This window comes from Schistocerca gregaria, chromosome 4, assembly GCF_023897955.1.
Source record: "Schistocerca gregaria isolate iqSchGreg1 chromosome 4, iqSchGreg1.2, whole genome shotgun sequence".
In the NCBI taxonomy this organism is placed as follows: domain Eukaryota; kingdom Metazoa; phylum Arthropoda; class Insecta; order Orthoptera; family Acrididae; genus Schistocerca; species Schistocerca gregaria.
The window spans coordinates 43,221,108-43,238,332 of NC_064923.1; the positions used below are offsets into that span (position 1 = coordinate 43,221,108).

Here is a 17,225-nt window from a genome sequence, read left to right on the forward strand (position 1 = left end):
GCCACAAAGAACCTGGAAGATCAATTGAACAGTATGGACAATGTCTTGAAAGGAAGGCATAAGATGAACATCAAACAAGCATAACGAAGATAATGGAATGTTGTCGAATTAAATCAGGTGATGCTGAGGAAATCAGATTGTGAAAGACACTTAAAGTAGTAGATGAGTTTTACTATTTATGGAGAAAAATATCTGATAATGTTCGAAGTAGAACGGATCTAAAATTCAGACTGGATATGGCAAGGAAAGTATTTCTGAAAAAAAGAAATTTGCCAACATTGAATATAGATTTAAGTGTCAGGAAGTCATTTCTGAAACTATCTGTATGAAATGTCGCAATGTATGGAAGTGAAACATAGACAATAAATAGTTTAGACAGTAAGAGAATAGAAGATTTTGAACTGTGGTGCTACAGAAGAATGCTGTTTAAGAGAATAGAAGTCTCTGAATTGTGATTCTACAGAAGAATGCTGAAAGTTAGAAGGGTAGATCACATAACTAATGAGGAGTTACTGATTAGAACTGGGGAGAAGAGGAATTTGCGGCACAACCTGACTACAACAAGGGATCGGCTGGGAGGACACGTTCTGAGGCATCAAGGGATCACCAATTTAGTATTGGAGGGCAACGTGGAGGGTAACAATCATAAATGGAGACCAAGAGATGAATAAACTAAGCAGATTCAGAAGGATGTAGGTTGCAGTAGTTACTTGGAGATGAATAGACGTATTTGCACAGAATGGAGTAGCATGGAGAGCTGCATCAAACCAGTATCCACCACAACTACTATTCACTCCTTTTATATGAAGCATGACTTCTTGAAGTATGTTACAAGGTGGTAATATATGAAACCTGTAGACCTTAAGCTAGATCTGTATTATATATTAATTTTATGGCTTCTGAATCTTGGTCTTTGAATGTAATTCAATATTATATTGTATCTTCTATAACACTTAATGGCTCAACTGTACCATTGTTGGTTAGCCATATATATACTGGTTGGTCACCATACCAACTAATCAAGCTAGTTGCACCTGACACATAGACCTAAGGTCATGATATTATTTCATCCTAATACTCAAAATTATAAATTTTAGTCTCTGGTAATCCATCAAGGATGGTGGGACAAGAGCAGGACATGAAGCACTTGAATAATGATAAATGAAACCAACAGCTGTACTGCATTCCAACATTTTTTATTCAAATCATGCTTCCAGTTACAATGCAGGGTCATCTTCAAGGCCCAAGTGTAATCTCCCACCAATGTATGAACCACAATGACAAAGACCAACAGTCTCATCTCCATCCAGATAGCAAAGATTTCATCAGCGAGTCTGAACCAGACGAGGGCTTTAGGATTCTGGGTTTTTAGGAAGGATTCCTCTAGATGGCCCATGAATAAGTTAGCGTAGGATGGTGCCATGTGGGTGCCCATAGCTGTACTGCGGAATTGTTTGTAGGTAATGCCTCCAAAGGAGAAGTAATTGTGAGTGAGGATATAGTTGGTCACGGAGACTAGGAAGGAGATTGTTGGTTCGGAATCCACAGGGTGTCTGGAAAGGTAGTGTTCGATAGCAGTAAGGCCATGGGCATTAGGAATGTTAGTGTACAGGGAAGTGGCATCAATAGTGACGAGCAGGGCACTGTGTGGTAAAGGGAAGGGAACTGTGGAGAGTCAGTTGAGGAAATGGTTGGTATCTTTTATATAGGAGGATAGGTTCTGGGTAATAGGATGAAAGTGTTGGTCTACAAGAGCAGAGATTCTCTCAGTGGGGGCACAGTAACCAGTCACAATGGGGTGTTCTGGGTGGTTGGGTTTATGGACTTCCACTTCAACAGCTGCCACCCATTCCATACCAAGAAGTCCCTTCTGTACAGCCTCGCCACCTGTGGTCATTGCATCTGCAGTGACGAGCAGTCACTCTCAAAATATACTGGTGGTCTCAATGAAGCCTTCACTGACCGTAATGATCCTCCCATCCTTGTACAAAAACAAATCTCCTGTGCCTCATCTTTCCAGTCTCCCACCACCTCCCAAAGTCCCACAGTCTGGCCACAGAGGAGCAGTCCCCTCGTAACTCAGTACCATCTGGAGCAACTGAACAACATTCTCCCCCAGGGTTTCGATACCTCTTGTCGTGCCCTGAAATGAAAAATGTCCTGCCCACTATCCTTCCCATCCCTCCTACAGTGGTATTCCCCTGTCCACCGAACCTACACAATATACTCGTCTATCCTTACACAACCCCTGCTCCCAATCCCTTACCTCATGGCTCATACCCCTGTAATAGACCTAGGTGCAAGACGTGTCCCATACATCCTCCTACCGCCACCTACTCCAGCCCTGTCACTAACATTACCTATCACATCAAAGGCAGGGCTACCTGTGAAACCAGTCATGTGATCTACAAGCTAAGCTGCAACCACTGTGCTGCATTCTATGTAGGCATGACAACCAACAAGCTGTCTGTCCACATGAACGGCCACCAACAAACTGTGGCCTAGAAACAAGTGGACCACCCTGTTGAACACGCTGCCAAACACGATATCCTTCATCTCAATGACTGCTGCACAGCCTGTGCCATATGGATCCTTCCCACCAACACCAGCTTTTCTGAACTGCACAGGTGGGAACTTTCCCTGCAATACATCCTTTGCTCCCATAACCCTCCTGGCCTCAACCTTCATTATCACTGTCCTCACCTATCCAGCCCCCTCCCTGTTCCCATTCTAGCACTACACAGCCGTCATTTCACCGCCACACCCAGTCTTTTAATTTCTTTTTATTTCTCTCCTTTCCACTTCTTACCCCCTCCCCCCTCTGCACTTTCTCTCCTGCCCTCCATCTAAACTGCAACACTTTACGGTCCACCACCCCCACCATACTATCCATCCCCCTCCTCGCCCCAGCCTCCTCCTTACCCCCACCCAGTCGCCACACACATCATGCATTGGTGATGCTGCTCGCAGTGTGGTTTCAGGTGTCTGAGATTGCAGACGTGTGTTCAATTTGTGTGTGTGTGTGCATGTGTGTCTACTGCTGGCAAAGGCCTTAATGGCCGAAAGCTATAAGTGTGTGAATCTTTTTGTTGTGCCTATTGTAACTCAGCATCTCCACTACATGTTCAGTAGCAACTTTCCTCCTCTGGTATTGCTGAACATATACATCTTTCTACTTGTTTTAACTGCCCTTTATACTTTGGTAATCACTGTTGCTACAACTGGCTCATCATGATAACTGACATTGATTTCAAGGTGGACATCTTGAATGAGTCAAATCTATTTGTTGCCATTAGATCCAATATATTTCCTCCATGAGTGAGGTTTTGAACTGTCTGTTTTTTGGTAATATTCAGAAAATGCATTTAGTATTGTTTTCACAGGTTGTCTTGTCATGTCCACTGATTACATAAGTGTCATTACAACAACTGGTTGTTGGATGATTAAAATCTCCTCCGTCAGTTCTATTGGGGAAGTTATTCTATGTACTAATGAACTTTGGTTTTTTCTAAAGTATTTGATTACATCTGGTGTTGAGTATGATGGTTGGCAGAAATTTTCGATTATGACTTTGTGTCCACCTTTGACACTGAATTTTGTTCAGACCACTCTTGTATGCAGTTTCAATTTCTATTGGTGATTCTGAATGTCTTGTCTACTCTGAAAAATACACCACATCCATTTCACTTTGGCCTTTCCTTGTAATGTAATTTTTTCCCAAATTCTCACCACTATCAATTTCAGATTTTAACAGCATTTTTGTACTTCATAATATGAGAATTCTTCTGGTTTTTAGCAGTTCTTCGAACTCTGGCCCTCACCACTATCAATTTCAGATTTTAACAGCATTTCTGTACTTCATAATATGAGAATTCTCCTGGTTTTTAGCAGTTCTTCGAACTCTGGCCCTTAGTTGTGAATGCTTTGGCAGTTAAGCACTAGGATTTTAAAACCTTTGCCTGTGGAGAGCACTGGTTTTGATCTTACAACACTGACAGCTGTCAAAGTCTAGACTAGATGGAGTCACCTAATCTTAAATAAATAAAAAAGGGAAACTAGTGTGCACCTCACTTACAATCAGCTACCGTACGGTTCTCGACCATATGGCCCAAGCCTAGCTTCTCACAACCTTCACAGTCTCTAGTTCAAGTCTTCCACTCAATTCAGAACTGGGTGGGGGGGGGGGGGGGGGGGAGGGGGGAAAGGGGGGGAGGGTCACACTCTGTTCTGAGGACAATGCTGCAGACTGTGAACTTCATTGCAACACTGTGTGAAAGGATGGTATTCTCAAACTTCTCTGCCAGTCACTGCAAGACTTTGGAGCCCAAACAAGAGGCATAATTTGTTCCAACTTGCCTTATTATCTGCAGTTGGTTGGACACCGTTCTCGCAATAGTTGGCAGCACACAGGCCCACAGGTATACATACTCAGTGCACCTGGTGTTCCTTCTCATCCCTTGCTGGTGTTGCCCCAATTTCACTCTATTTTTGCTCTACTGACAATTAACAGATCTCCCACCCTTTTGTATTTGCCTCCATTTGACATAACACCAAAAATTTCCCAGCAACACAGTGTGATTCAGTGGCTCAGTTTCAGATTCAGCAGAAGACATCAATTCTGACTTGCTGGTTAAGGACATGGATGTAACACCCTGAATCCTCCCTTATCCCTGCCTCCTCTGTGCAGAGTACCTAGACCTACTGCATACCAGAAATACAAGATGTGTTCTAGCACACAATTTTAAATTGTGAAAATATTAATATGAGGTATACATCATTACAGAGTAGAAATTTAATTTTTAAGATTATTTACAAAAGAGTACATAATATGTATCATCTGTGGAACACCCATAATATAAGACTCTACCAAGTCATGATATTCTACCGAGTCTTGATATCTGCAAATGGCTGCAACTGCTCTGTATCTCATATTGTTCCTTAAATGTGAGTGTGTTATGTGAAGAACAAAAGGCATTTTGGAAGGGCGCACAACAACATATACGTTATTGATAATCAAAGAAATAATTGAAGAGCAGAGAGTATAATAGGGAAGCCCATTTATAATTTACTGGTTTCATTAAGGTACTTAGTACTGTTGATAGAGAAAAACTATGGAGCAGTACATAGTAAAGAGGACATTTGCAACACCTAATGAACATTTCAGAGTCCATACAAACATGCAACTGTAAATTTAGATGTAAATGGCACGCTAACACAGCTTATAACCACAAAGGAGATAGTTTGATGAGAGTGCAGAATTTCACCCACACTTTTGAACATTTATGTAGATGATGCAATCTGGAAATGGAAGATTTTAATGGAGAAATTAATCTTAACAGAAATTCTCACTCAAACGGTCTTTTATACACAGATGGTGCCACAATGCTGGCAGATAATGAACATGATATACAAATGTAATATATTTACATATTAGTTAAGATTTGTGGACAGCATAATTTTATGATACCACAAAAGAAGACAAAATCAGAGGAGTTTAAAGGAGAACACCTGGTATTGACAAACACTATGACTAATAATAGAACAGCTCAAACATTTTAGCTTATTTAGGTTGTGAATTATAGGTTATAATTATTAAACGACAAGAAAGTCTCTTACATCCTCAAGAGTTCTATTTGGGTATTAAGTTAACAGCCCCCCCCCCCCCCCCAACGCACTGCTCCACTTAAGAAGTAAATAATGGTTCCAAAAAGTAATTGAAGGCTGTGAATTTAACAAAATTTTTGTACCAAAATGTTGCATCTTTTATTTCAGGAGGATATGTGAAAGGCCCTCAGGCATCTGACATGTTAAGGGAGGGAATTATGCACCTGTGTACTCAGCTGAAGAATGAAGCTGTCTCACTGGCCGATGCCATAGCACCACCAGATTTCATATTGAATTCTTTACTTGGAAACTCAGATGGAAAAATTTATCAAAATCTGCATACTCATCTCTTCCAGAAACAGCAGACATTTGAGAGGCCATCTTGGTGCAATGAAGTGTCATTTGGACAAAGCAAAATGTAGTGGGACTAAACTGTCACATATATACATACACTTTCACTACAATGTTTACTGTGCATCCCGTTTCCATTTTGGCATTTTATGATGTGAAATACTTATGTACATATTTTGGAATGAAATTGTACATCTTGTACAGCATATTTAAATAATAACTGTGAAATAATTGTTTATTTTTGTATTGTAGTGTGAAGCTGGGTGTAAATAAAGCATTAAAGGGAAAGACTACTTTGTTTGTATATTATGTAAAGATTATGATTCAGTGACAATAAACATGTTATTCCCTGAACTGGCAGTTGTTTTAGCTGCTTCTTTCTCATCTTAATGGTTCCACACACACTTCTGCAATGGAACACAAACAATGTTGTGCTGTTCTATATTTTGGCTGGATCTAAAGAATGAAAAAAATGTGTTAAGGCTAAAAACTTGTGTGACTGATTTAGCGAACAATATGCACTGACTTTGTATGCTTTTGTCACACTTTTAATTTCATATCAGATGCACATTCAGTAGAACACAAGATTTTGAAATGACAAAATATTTGTTATATTACAAGACTACAGGAATTAATTTTTATAAAATATGTTTCCAAATTTTTACTGAACAATATAAAACAAAATCAGTTTGTCATGTTTCCTAGATGGAACTGAATTCCATAACCAATGAAGAACTCCAACTGTAAAAATGCATATAATCCCCCCCACCTTCTGACATATCTACAGTCATAATTATAAAGTTTCATCATGTAACTCACATTACAAATGCAGTTTTATTAAACGTAGTATTGCAGATTGCAGGAATCTCTGTGGGAATAAAAACTGTATTTGACATAGAAACATTTTACTAAATGTAGTAACTGCGGTTGGGACGTGCGGTGGAACCTGCGGAGAGGCCTGCAAACAACAACACAATGGGAGAGGACGGACACGACCAACAAAGGACAGAACGAACAACAAGATCAAACAATGGAGTCACAGGAAACCTAACAAACACGTCCACTCGTATATAGAACAAGTAAGTGAGCTGTCTAACGCAAGGCGATGTGTTTACAGACATATGCAAGATTAGACTGACTGGCTAAACAACAGGCAGGCGCTTAAGTACTCTATCAGGGGCGCCGGTATTGGCCACTGGAACCACGTGTTCCATTGTGGCGCCCTCACACTAAAAGCGGGCCAGGAGGTGCGCGCTGACACAACTTACAGCGCAATGGTGCAGTGACCTCTAAGGGCCCTTGACGTCCATGATGCCTGGCGCGGATTCAAATTCCGCGGCGTGCGGTACCAAACTATAAAAGGAAAGCCACAGATTACAGCTACTACTGCAAATATCATAAACTTTTGTACAGTGAATTGATGGCACTTGCTTAACTAAAAGCACGCTGAATTATCATAATCTTGTCTTTTCAGTCCCTATGGGACTATATAGGGTATTTGGGGAGGGAGGGGGTGGAGAGGATGTTGTGGTAAAACCCAAGGTATGGGAGTTTCTTTTTTTAAATTATATCTATTCTAAAAAAATCCAGAGTTTTATTTGACTAAACTTGAACTTAAATGTCACATGAACAGTCACCATTCCTCCTAACTTTAAAAAATCAAACCTGGATATTCAATGCTAATATCAGTAGATTTACATTTATTTTACCTGTGACCACCCTTCCCATGTTTATGGGTGCTATATCAAATAAGTCACGTGTGTACCAAGTTAATGTGAAACTGCTCCAGGTATTCCATAATTGTAGTTATTCTTGGGTCATCTTCTTCCTGCCATTCTTGGGGCTATGTCCGATCCACAACAAGAATCCCATATTATACACCAAACCACCACTCCCGAGGCATTACCTTCCATTGATGAGTCACACCAGTGACATTTGAACAGTGTCTGTGATTTTGTTTACTTACATTTTCGTTCACATAGAAATTCATTTTATCAGTAAGAAACATGTCTTAGAGGAAATGATGGTCTTTGTACAGCTTGTGTGTGATCCTTTTTGCAAACTGAACCCGACAATGAGAATTGTACCTGAGCTGATTGCATTTTGTAAGGGTGTCAATTATGTGTTGCTAGATCCCTTATTACTGACCTACAGCTAAGCCCACTTTCGGATGCAGCACATACTGTCCTCTGTACTCTTACCAAATTATGTCAGAATAGCAGTCAATGTTGTTCCATTTGTAGTTCTTTGATCATGTAGCTTTTTGTTTGTTTTTGGGTCAGAGTGAAAAACCCCCGTTTAATTCCTTTACTGGATTTTGTGTAATTTATCGAAGCCACCAAACAATTAATTATTATGATTATATGACCATGTGATTAATGGATGAAAGGCTATTGGTTTTTCTGCTGTGGTTTCTGGGATATTTCAACCGAGTGCAGCTGTTTTGCAACTGAATAGTGGAATGATTGAAAGTTTATGTATTATTAAGGACCACAAAGGTTGCGATGTACAAACTAATATATATTTTCTACTAACACACAAATACTGAGACAGTTGCTACCTTTGCCTTACACACCTGATTATGATTATGTCTCTTATTGGTTGCTGATTTTAGGTATTTCGTCACACGCAATGATTATGGTTAACATTCACAACAATCCTCACTGCAATCCATGGTTGTTGCTGGCCAACGCGGTTGACGCGAAACACGTAATTCGGCACTTGTCACTTTCTGTTTCATATCACTCGCGAATCATTATTAGTGAGGGTCAACTCCACGACGATCAGGGGGATGTGCTCACTCGACATACTTTGGTGAATATTACCATTTACAACTCACTCGACCACCATTCTTGCCCGTCTCTCCAGCACCACTCACTTGTCACTCTCCAGTACTATTACGCACTCGACAGTAGGTCTCACTGCCTCCTGCAGCACTTGACAATCGACTCCTGTCTACTATCGATCTGAGCGTCGGATACTAGCATCTATGTTTGTGGGATCACGGATCCCTTACACAGAATTTTGCGAGAAGTTTCATCACCCCTCTGACGGTACTGAGTGATCTGACATTCGTTAAAATCCTGTGCAACAATACAAGTTCCATCCCTCCTATATCAGGATATCTCAGTTCCTTCAGCTCATCAACTTTCACACCCCCTGTAAGGAAGAAACATAGCCTGAGAATGAATAAATCTGTGCTCAAATGAAAGGTGCCATTGTTTTTCTTGTGTAATTCTTTATCGGAGTGATATGTCACATAATCCCTTTTCCAATAGAAAATTACAAGTTGCAGCTGAGATAGGGCCTTCCAAAATGGCTACCATGTTTCTAGCAGTCTCACATCCCCCCCCCCCTCCCCCCTCCACACAAATCACACGGCTTGATTTTAAATTTCCATTTATCCAATGACTTCTTTTTAAGCATTGTTCCACATGTGGGGAGATAATTTGGTAGTTCTGAAGAAACTGTTAACAACAATGTTTAGACATCGGTACTGCTTTTTGTCTGTGTTTTGTTTAAGAACTGCTTGATTAAACTACGCCAGTTTCATTTTACACTAATTCTTCTTCTACTGGACCTGAGATGGATAATGATGTGATGTATATAGAAACTATATTTCTTTTCCACGATTCTAAGAATGGAAATGTTACTATTGAGTTCCTTGGGAACTTGACTGCCTGCAGCATCCCCCCCCCCCCCCCCTCCATCGTATTGACCAACTAGGATCATGTTAACAATTTCTGTTGTTTCCTATTTTACCAGTATTCCCTCATTTTCTCCCCCATGAAGTCTCTCTTTGTCTTCTGTCCATGTTGTTCCTGATTTTTTTATTTCTTTCACTTTGAAAGCCTTCCAAATTTAGTATTTTATCTTTAAAATGGTTTCTTTCTGCTATTTCTGATTGTTTGATGTTGTTTCTTTCTAGATTGTTCCTTACTTCTGTAATCCATCCTACTGTCAATTTCTTATTCCAGAAATATAGGAGTATTTGTTTTGTTAGTCTGTTTCCAACCATTCGGTAGAGGTGTCTGAAAAAATTAATCTTCGTTTGGCCATTACTTCAGATATTTTCTCTATACTTTTGTAGATCTCCTGATTACTTCTTATTTTCCAACCATCTGCAGTTTTTATTGCGCCCATTATTTTTCCAATAAACCTTCTTTCCAGTACCTCTAGTTTGTCCATCTCATAGTTCATCATTAGGCATTCAGGTCCATATAAACATTCTGGTTGTACCACTGTGGGGTAGTGTTTTAGTTTAGTTTTCTGAGATAACATTTCTTGTTGTAAATATTTTTGGTCAAACCATATGCTCTTTCCATTTTGTTAATTGTTACATCTATTGCAGATTTTTCTAGTCCATTCTGTTGTATACCGGTAGTTTCACCAAGATATTTAAATTTATTTACTTGCTCTATTTTACCTATTTGTGTTTCTACGAATTTTGGTGCATTTTTCATATTTGTCATTAATTTTGTTTTTTCAGCTGATATTTAGCGACCAGTTATGATTGCTATTTTTTCCATAAGGTTTATCTGAATAACTGTTTCTGTCAGGTTTTCTGAAAGTATTGCAAAATCATCCACAAAAGCCAAGCAGTTTACCTTACTTCCATTTTTTTTCCTTCCCAGAGTTACTGGGGAAATTTTGTGATTCTGTAGCTCCGAATTCCAGATCCTTACAATTTTTTCTAGAACATAATTAAACAGCAAAGGTGATAAACCATCACATTGTCTAACACCAGTTTTTATTTCAATTGGATGAGGTACTTCTCCCATAAATTTGACTTTAGATATTGTACCTGTTAGTAGTGTTTCACAAATTATCCTTTATAATTTAACAATCTTTTGGTCTTATTCAATTGTAATCTAACACTTAACAAAGGGCAACTTGTCCACATTTGCTTAAGGTGGGTTGGGGTTGATTTTGGGGGAGGAGACCAAACTGTGAGGTCAGCGGTCTCATTGGGTTAGGGAAGGAAGTCGGCCGTGTCCTCTCAAAGGAACCATCCATCTTTTGACTGAAGCAATTCAGGGAAAGCTTTTCATTCTCTCTTCAGTGCTTGCATATAACAATATACTGGATACTGACCCACCCTAAGGGAAATGGAGGCTTACTACTTACATTCAAGAAAAATGACTTTCACCAGATAATGGCTTCAGCAGTGATCTTTTTAATGACTGGTACTACTCTATTATACCATTTAATTGTAAATTGAGATTTTTCTACATTTGTAATTTTCATTGTGGGAAGTTAATATTGGCCTTTTTGTTTCTTACACATTGCGGAGATTTTAATGATCAGTAATACGAGGGTTGACTCGAAAGTAATGCCTCCACCTTCGTAACTCTTCAACAGTCGGCAGCATTGTGGGAAGTTAATATTGGCCTTTTTGTTTCTTACACATTGCAGAGATTTTAATGATCAGTAATACGAGGGTTGACTCGAAAGTAATGCCTCCACCTTCGTAACTCTTCAACAGTCGGCAGCATTGGTATGTAGCGTACTGGCTTGTTCTGTAGCTTCTTCTCTACAGCTCCAGTTGGTGGGAAGCCTCAGCAGTGACCGGTTGTATTGTTACAGTGTAAAGTATGGAACACAGAGCAGATAGTCGGTCAATGTGATGTAAGCAACATGCAGTGACTGAATTCTTGACAGCAGAAGGTATCATCCCAAAGGAGATTCATCAGAGAATGAAAGCAGTTTGTAGTGATTTTGTTGATGTGAGTACTGTGCGTCATTGGGTGAGAAAGTTTAAAGATGTTGAGGCGGGATCATCTGACCTGTGTGACAAACAAAGAGAGAAATTGCAAGCACAATCGGCATTTCACAAGGACATATGAGTATGTGGTTGTGGAAACAGAGTGTCGACTTCTTCCGTGACAGCTTCAGAAAACTTGTTCATCATTGGCAGAAATGTATCCAATTGGCTGGAGATTATGTTGTGGAAAAGTGAATACTGATAATTAAAGGTCACATTCTACGGTTTATTTCTGTGTTTAATTTAATAAAATATTCCCATCCAAACCCAACTAACAAAGGTGGAGGCATTACTTTTCATTCAAGCCTCGTATATTCTCCTTCGCTGTTTACAAGTCTGCCAATGCTGCAGTAACTTTCCACTTCAGTGACTGTAGAAATCAATTACATGTAGTTCTGAGGCAAACAACCCCTGAGCCAAGCACAGAACACATCTTCATCCAAGAAGGAAGTTCTTTGAAGGTTGTTTGATAGAGTGCAGAATAGGTGAAAATCTGAGGGCACAGATCATGTGAATAAGGTGGGTGCAGAATGATTTCCCAACCCAACCCCTGTTAGTGCTTTTTCTCAATCTAACAGAACGCGGGCATGCGTTATCATGGAGTAACATCACTTTGCACAGTCTTACTGGTCATTGTTCTTCGGTACTACGTGCACACAGGGTATAAAAGAGCAGTGTACTGGTGGAGCTGTCATTTGTAAAGCGTTTCTGATGTTATTATGGCCACACAGGGAATTAACAGACTTTGAACATAAAAAGGTAGTTAGATCTAAATGCATGCACTAATCCGCTTCAGAAATAATCAGGGAAATCAATATTTCGAGATCCACAGTATCAAGAGTGTGCTGAGAATATCAAATTTCAGGCATTATCTCTCACTATGGACAATGCAGTGGCCTATGGCCTTCAGTTAATGACTGAAAGCAGCGATGTTTGCACAGAGTTCTCAGTGCTAACAGACAAGCAAGAGATCCCATCACTTCACTCACATTGTCAACAAGGCACTGTGCAAGGTGATGGAGGTTTTGGCAACTTGGAGACTATTTGCAACCATTCATGGACTTCATGTTCCCATACAACAATGTCACATCACCAAGCCACAATTGTTCACGACTGGTTTGAAGAACATTTAGGACAATCTGAGTGAACAATTTGCCCAGCCAGATTGCCCTACATCAAACCCAGCAAACACTTAAAGGACATAATTGGGAAGCCAGTTCGTGCACAACATCCTACACCAGCAACACTTTTGCAGTTACCAAAGGCTATAGACAAAGCAAGGCTTGGTATTTTTTGCATTAGACTTCCAATGACTTGTTGAGTCCATGCCACATAGAACTGCTGCACTGTGCCAGGGAAAAGCAAATCTGACAGTACATGAGGAGGTGTACCATGACTTTTTTCACCTCAGTGTAAATGTTAGCAGTGACTGTTACACCTGTTGGAAGAAATTCATAGTACACCACATCGCTGCTGTTCCACCAGATGCATAATATTATCTTTTGTGGATGGACACAGGTCTTTGTATGAGGACTTGCTACTTTGTTTGGGCCCAAACATTATTCTATTTTTTATGTTAGCATGGAGACACCATTCCTCATTACCAGTAACCATACAGGATAGGATTGGTTGGTGTTGTTGCAAAGCCAATTGATGATGAGCAAGTATATGGTTTCTGTGATTTTTGCTTAGAGCAAACAGCACCTGTAAACCTTATTTTTGAACCTTCCCCATTATATGCAAATATTGCACGATGGTGGAATGATCACAGTTCATCAAATTTGCCAGCTCTTGAGTATACCGATATAGATCATTGTGGATTAATGCATTGAAATGATCTTCAGCAAACCTCCTGAATGTGGAATCAGTAACGCCAAAACAGCTTCGCTCAGTGTCTCCAAATGACAAAATATACATTCAAATAGCAACAGTGAACTACAAATAAAAAATTAAAATCATTATACAAACTCATAGCAACCGGGATATCAATATTCAAAACAAAAACACTACAAACTTATGGGCCAACCTAATGTATGTGTTTCTAACTCTTTGTACCTGTAACAATCTTAAATTACTTTGTACTGTGTGTGTGTGTGTGTGTGTGTGTGTAAGCGCGCGCGCTCGTGCGAGTGCGTCTCTGCGTGCACGATTTTGTGTAGGATATTTTTTATTGTTTTTGTGTACCTGTCAACAACTCAATGCTACTATTATTTGGTGGGTTGGCTCTTTCATCCCTAAAGTATTTTAAATCCTATAAAAGCTTTTCTTACCACATTTGTACTAATTATTATTTATTCATTAAAAACAAAGATTCCAAGACTTACCAAGCGGGAAAGCGCTGGTAGATAGGCACAATAAAAAAACACACAAACACACACACAAAGTTTCGAGCTTTCGCAACCGGCGGTTGCTTCGTCAGGAAAGAGGGAAGGAGAAGGAAAGATGAAAGGATGTGGGTTTTAAGTGAGAGGGTAAGGAGTCATTCCAATCTTGGGAGCAGAAAGACTTACCTTAGGGGGAAAACAGGATAGGTATATACTCGACACACACACACACACACACACACACACACACACACACACACACACACACACACACACACACACACACACACATATCCATCCATACATATACAGACACAAGCAGACATATTTAAAAGCAAAGAGTTTGGGCAGAGAGGTCAGTCGAGGCGGATGTGCAGAGGCAAAGATGATGTTGAATGACAGGTGATGTATGAGTGGCGGCAACTTGAAATTAGCGGAGATTGAGGCCTGGTGGATAACGAGAAGAGAGGATATATTGAAGGGCAAGTTACCATCTCTGGAGTTTGGATAGGTTGGTGTTAGTGGGAAGTATCCAGGTAACCCGGACGGTGTAACACTGTGCCAACATGTGCTGGCCGTGCACCAAGGCATGTTTAGCCACAGGGTGATCCTCATTACCAACAAACACTGTCTGCCTGTGTCCATTCATGCAAATGGACAGTTTGTTGCTGGTCATTCCCACATAGAAAGCGTCACAGTGTAGGCAGGTCAGTTAGTAAATCACGTGGGTGCTTTCACACGTGGCTCTGCCTTTGATCGTGTACACCTTCCGGGTTACAGGACTGGAGTAGGTGGTGGTGGAAGCGTGCATGGGACAGGTTTTACACCGGGGTCGGTTACAAGGGCAGGAGCCAGAGGGTAGGGAAGTTGGTTTGGGGATTTCATAGGGATGAACTAAGAGGTTACGAAGGTTAGGTGGACGGCGGAAAGACACTCTTGTTGGAGTGGGGAGGATTTCATGAAGGATGGATCTCATTTCAGGGCAGGATTTTAGGAAGTCGTATACCTGCTGGAGAGCCAGATTCAGAGTCTGATATAGTTCCGGGAAGTATCCTGTCACAAGTGGGGCACTTTTGGGGTTCTTCTGTGAGAGGTTCCGGGTTTGAGGGGATGAGGAAGTGGCTCTGGTTATTTGCTTCTGTACCAGGTCGATAGAGTATTTGCGGGATGCGAAAGCTGTTTTCAGGTTGTTGGTGTAATGGTTCAGGGATTCAGGACTGGAGCAGATTCGTTTGCCATGAAGGCCTAGGCTGTAGGGAAGGGACCGTTTGATATGGAAAGGGTGGCAGCTTTCATAATGAGATTGCTCCAGTCCTGAATACCTGAACCTATCCGAACTCGAGATGGGAATTTGCCCTTCAATATATCCTCTCTTTTCATTATCCACCAGGCCTCAATCTCCGCTAATTTCAAGTTGTCGCCACTCATACCTCATCTGTCATTCAACATAATCTTTGCCTCTGCACATCCGCCTCGACTCACATCTCTGCCGAAACTCTTTGCCTTTAAATATGTCTGCTTATGTCTGTGTGTGTGTGTGTGTGTGTGTGTGTGTGTGTGTGTGTGTGTGTGTGTGTGGAGGGGGTGGGGGGGCGGGTGCGCGCGCACGCGAGTATATACCTGTCCTTTTTTTCCCCCTAAGGTAAGTCTTTCTGCTCCCGGGATTGGAATGACTCCTTACCCTCTCCCTTAAAACCCACATCCTTTCATCTTTCCTTCTCCTTCCCTCTTTCCTGACGAAGCAACCGCCGGTTGCAAAAGCTTGAAACTTTGTGTGTGTGTTTCTTTTATTGTGCCTATCTACCAGCGCTTTCCCGCTTGGTAAGTCTTGGAATCTTTGTCTTTAATATATTTTTCCCATGTGGAATGTTTCTTTCTATTTTATTTATTATTTATTCATTTATTTATACTGTTACATAAAGCAAATTATGATCTGTGGCTGTTATTTTTCTTATTCTTCCAGAATTGTTTCATCATTTCGCTATGCTTAGTTCAATGTTCATCTGATCACTTTCTTCTAGGTGTTTTGGGTTTGTCTTCTGATGAAATTTTCCAGCTGTAGACATTATGTCTGCAGATGTTTCGATCTTTGATGTCTGTCGGAGAGATTTTGGCATTTCTTAGATCAATTTGGACCTGTTTTAGCCCAACTGTTGTCATTTTCAGTTTCTGTAAGTACGTGAACATTTTCTTTGTTAGTCAGTTGTCATCTAGTCTCATGAAGTATCTGTAGAATTTCAGTCATCGTTTGTGGAAATTGGTTTCGATGTTGGAATTTTTTTTTGTGAATGTGTGTGGTTGTTGACAGTATCCTTTGTTTGTGAGTTTTGAGCCATGGATTTTACATATGATTTTTCTTTCAGCTTTTTTGATATTTTCGAAGTCTCCTTCGTAATTAAGATTTAGAGTCGTACTGGCATAGAGTATTTCACGTTTGTTAACAGTCGTGTAGTTTTGAACTTTTGTGTTGACGTTTATGCATTTTTTATTGTGGATGCTTGCTACTTTCCTATATGCTTTCTGTATTTTGAGTTCACGTGTTTTTTGTGCTAATCTTTGTGTACCTATAAGCTCAATAATTTCTCCTAAGTACTTGAAGTGGATAACCTTTTTTACTATGACATATTTTGTGATTTAATTTTGTGTTTTGATGTGATTTGTAGCCATGAATACAGTTTTGGAAAAAGAAATTTGCAGTCCAACTTTCTCAGCAAATTCTTTGAGGACTTCAGTCTGATGGATTGCTGTTGGTTCATTACTAGAGAGGATTGCGAAGTCATCAGTGAAGGCTAGGCTTGTGACTCCGATTTTACCCTTTGCTTTTCCTAGCCTGATGGGTCTCCAGATGTTTTGATTTTTCAGTCCTTTTTCCCATTCTTTGATGACTTTATCTAAAATGATGTTGAAAAGTAGCGGGGAGAGGCCATCGCCCTGCTGGCGCCAGTCTTGATGGAAAAATGGTGTGAGATTTCTCCGTTGAATTTGACATTGAAAGTTGTGTCTGTATGGATTTGTTGGATGAGGCATTGTGTTTTAGGCTCTAGATTGTTTTCTTTGAGTAAATTAAACAGGAATTGTCAATCGATGGAGTCATAAGCTTTCTTGAAGTCGACAAATGTGCAGATTGTTGAGAGATTTCATGTAGCTCAGATTTTCAGTGTAGCCTTCAGGTTGAAAATTTG

General features: G+C 40.2%; 1 protein-coding gene across 2 annotated transcripts in view; it reads left to right on the plus strand.

Annotated features, from left to right (window-relative positions):
• The window catches only part of LOC126365841 (peroxisomal acyl-coenzyme A oxidase 3-like), a 315,115-nt gene extending 308,867 nt beyond the window's left edge, over positions 1–6,248 (plus strand). For both annotated transcript variants that reach the window (XM_050008476.1, XM_050008475.1), the window contains exon 13: positions 5,773–6,248. In XM_050008476.1, the coding sequence (XP_049864433.1) occupies positions 5,773–6,026 (254 nt within the window). In that variant the 3' untranslated portion in view covers positions 6,027–6,248. The remainder of the gene's footprint in view (positions 1–5,772) is intronic.
• Positions 6,249–17,225: the final 10,977 nt, after the last annotated feature.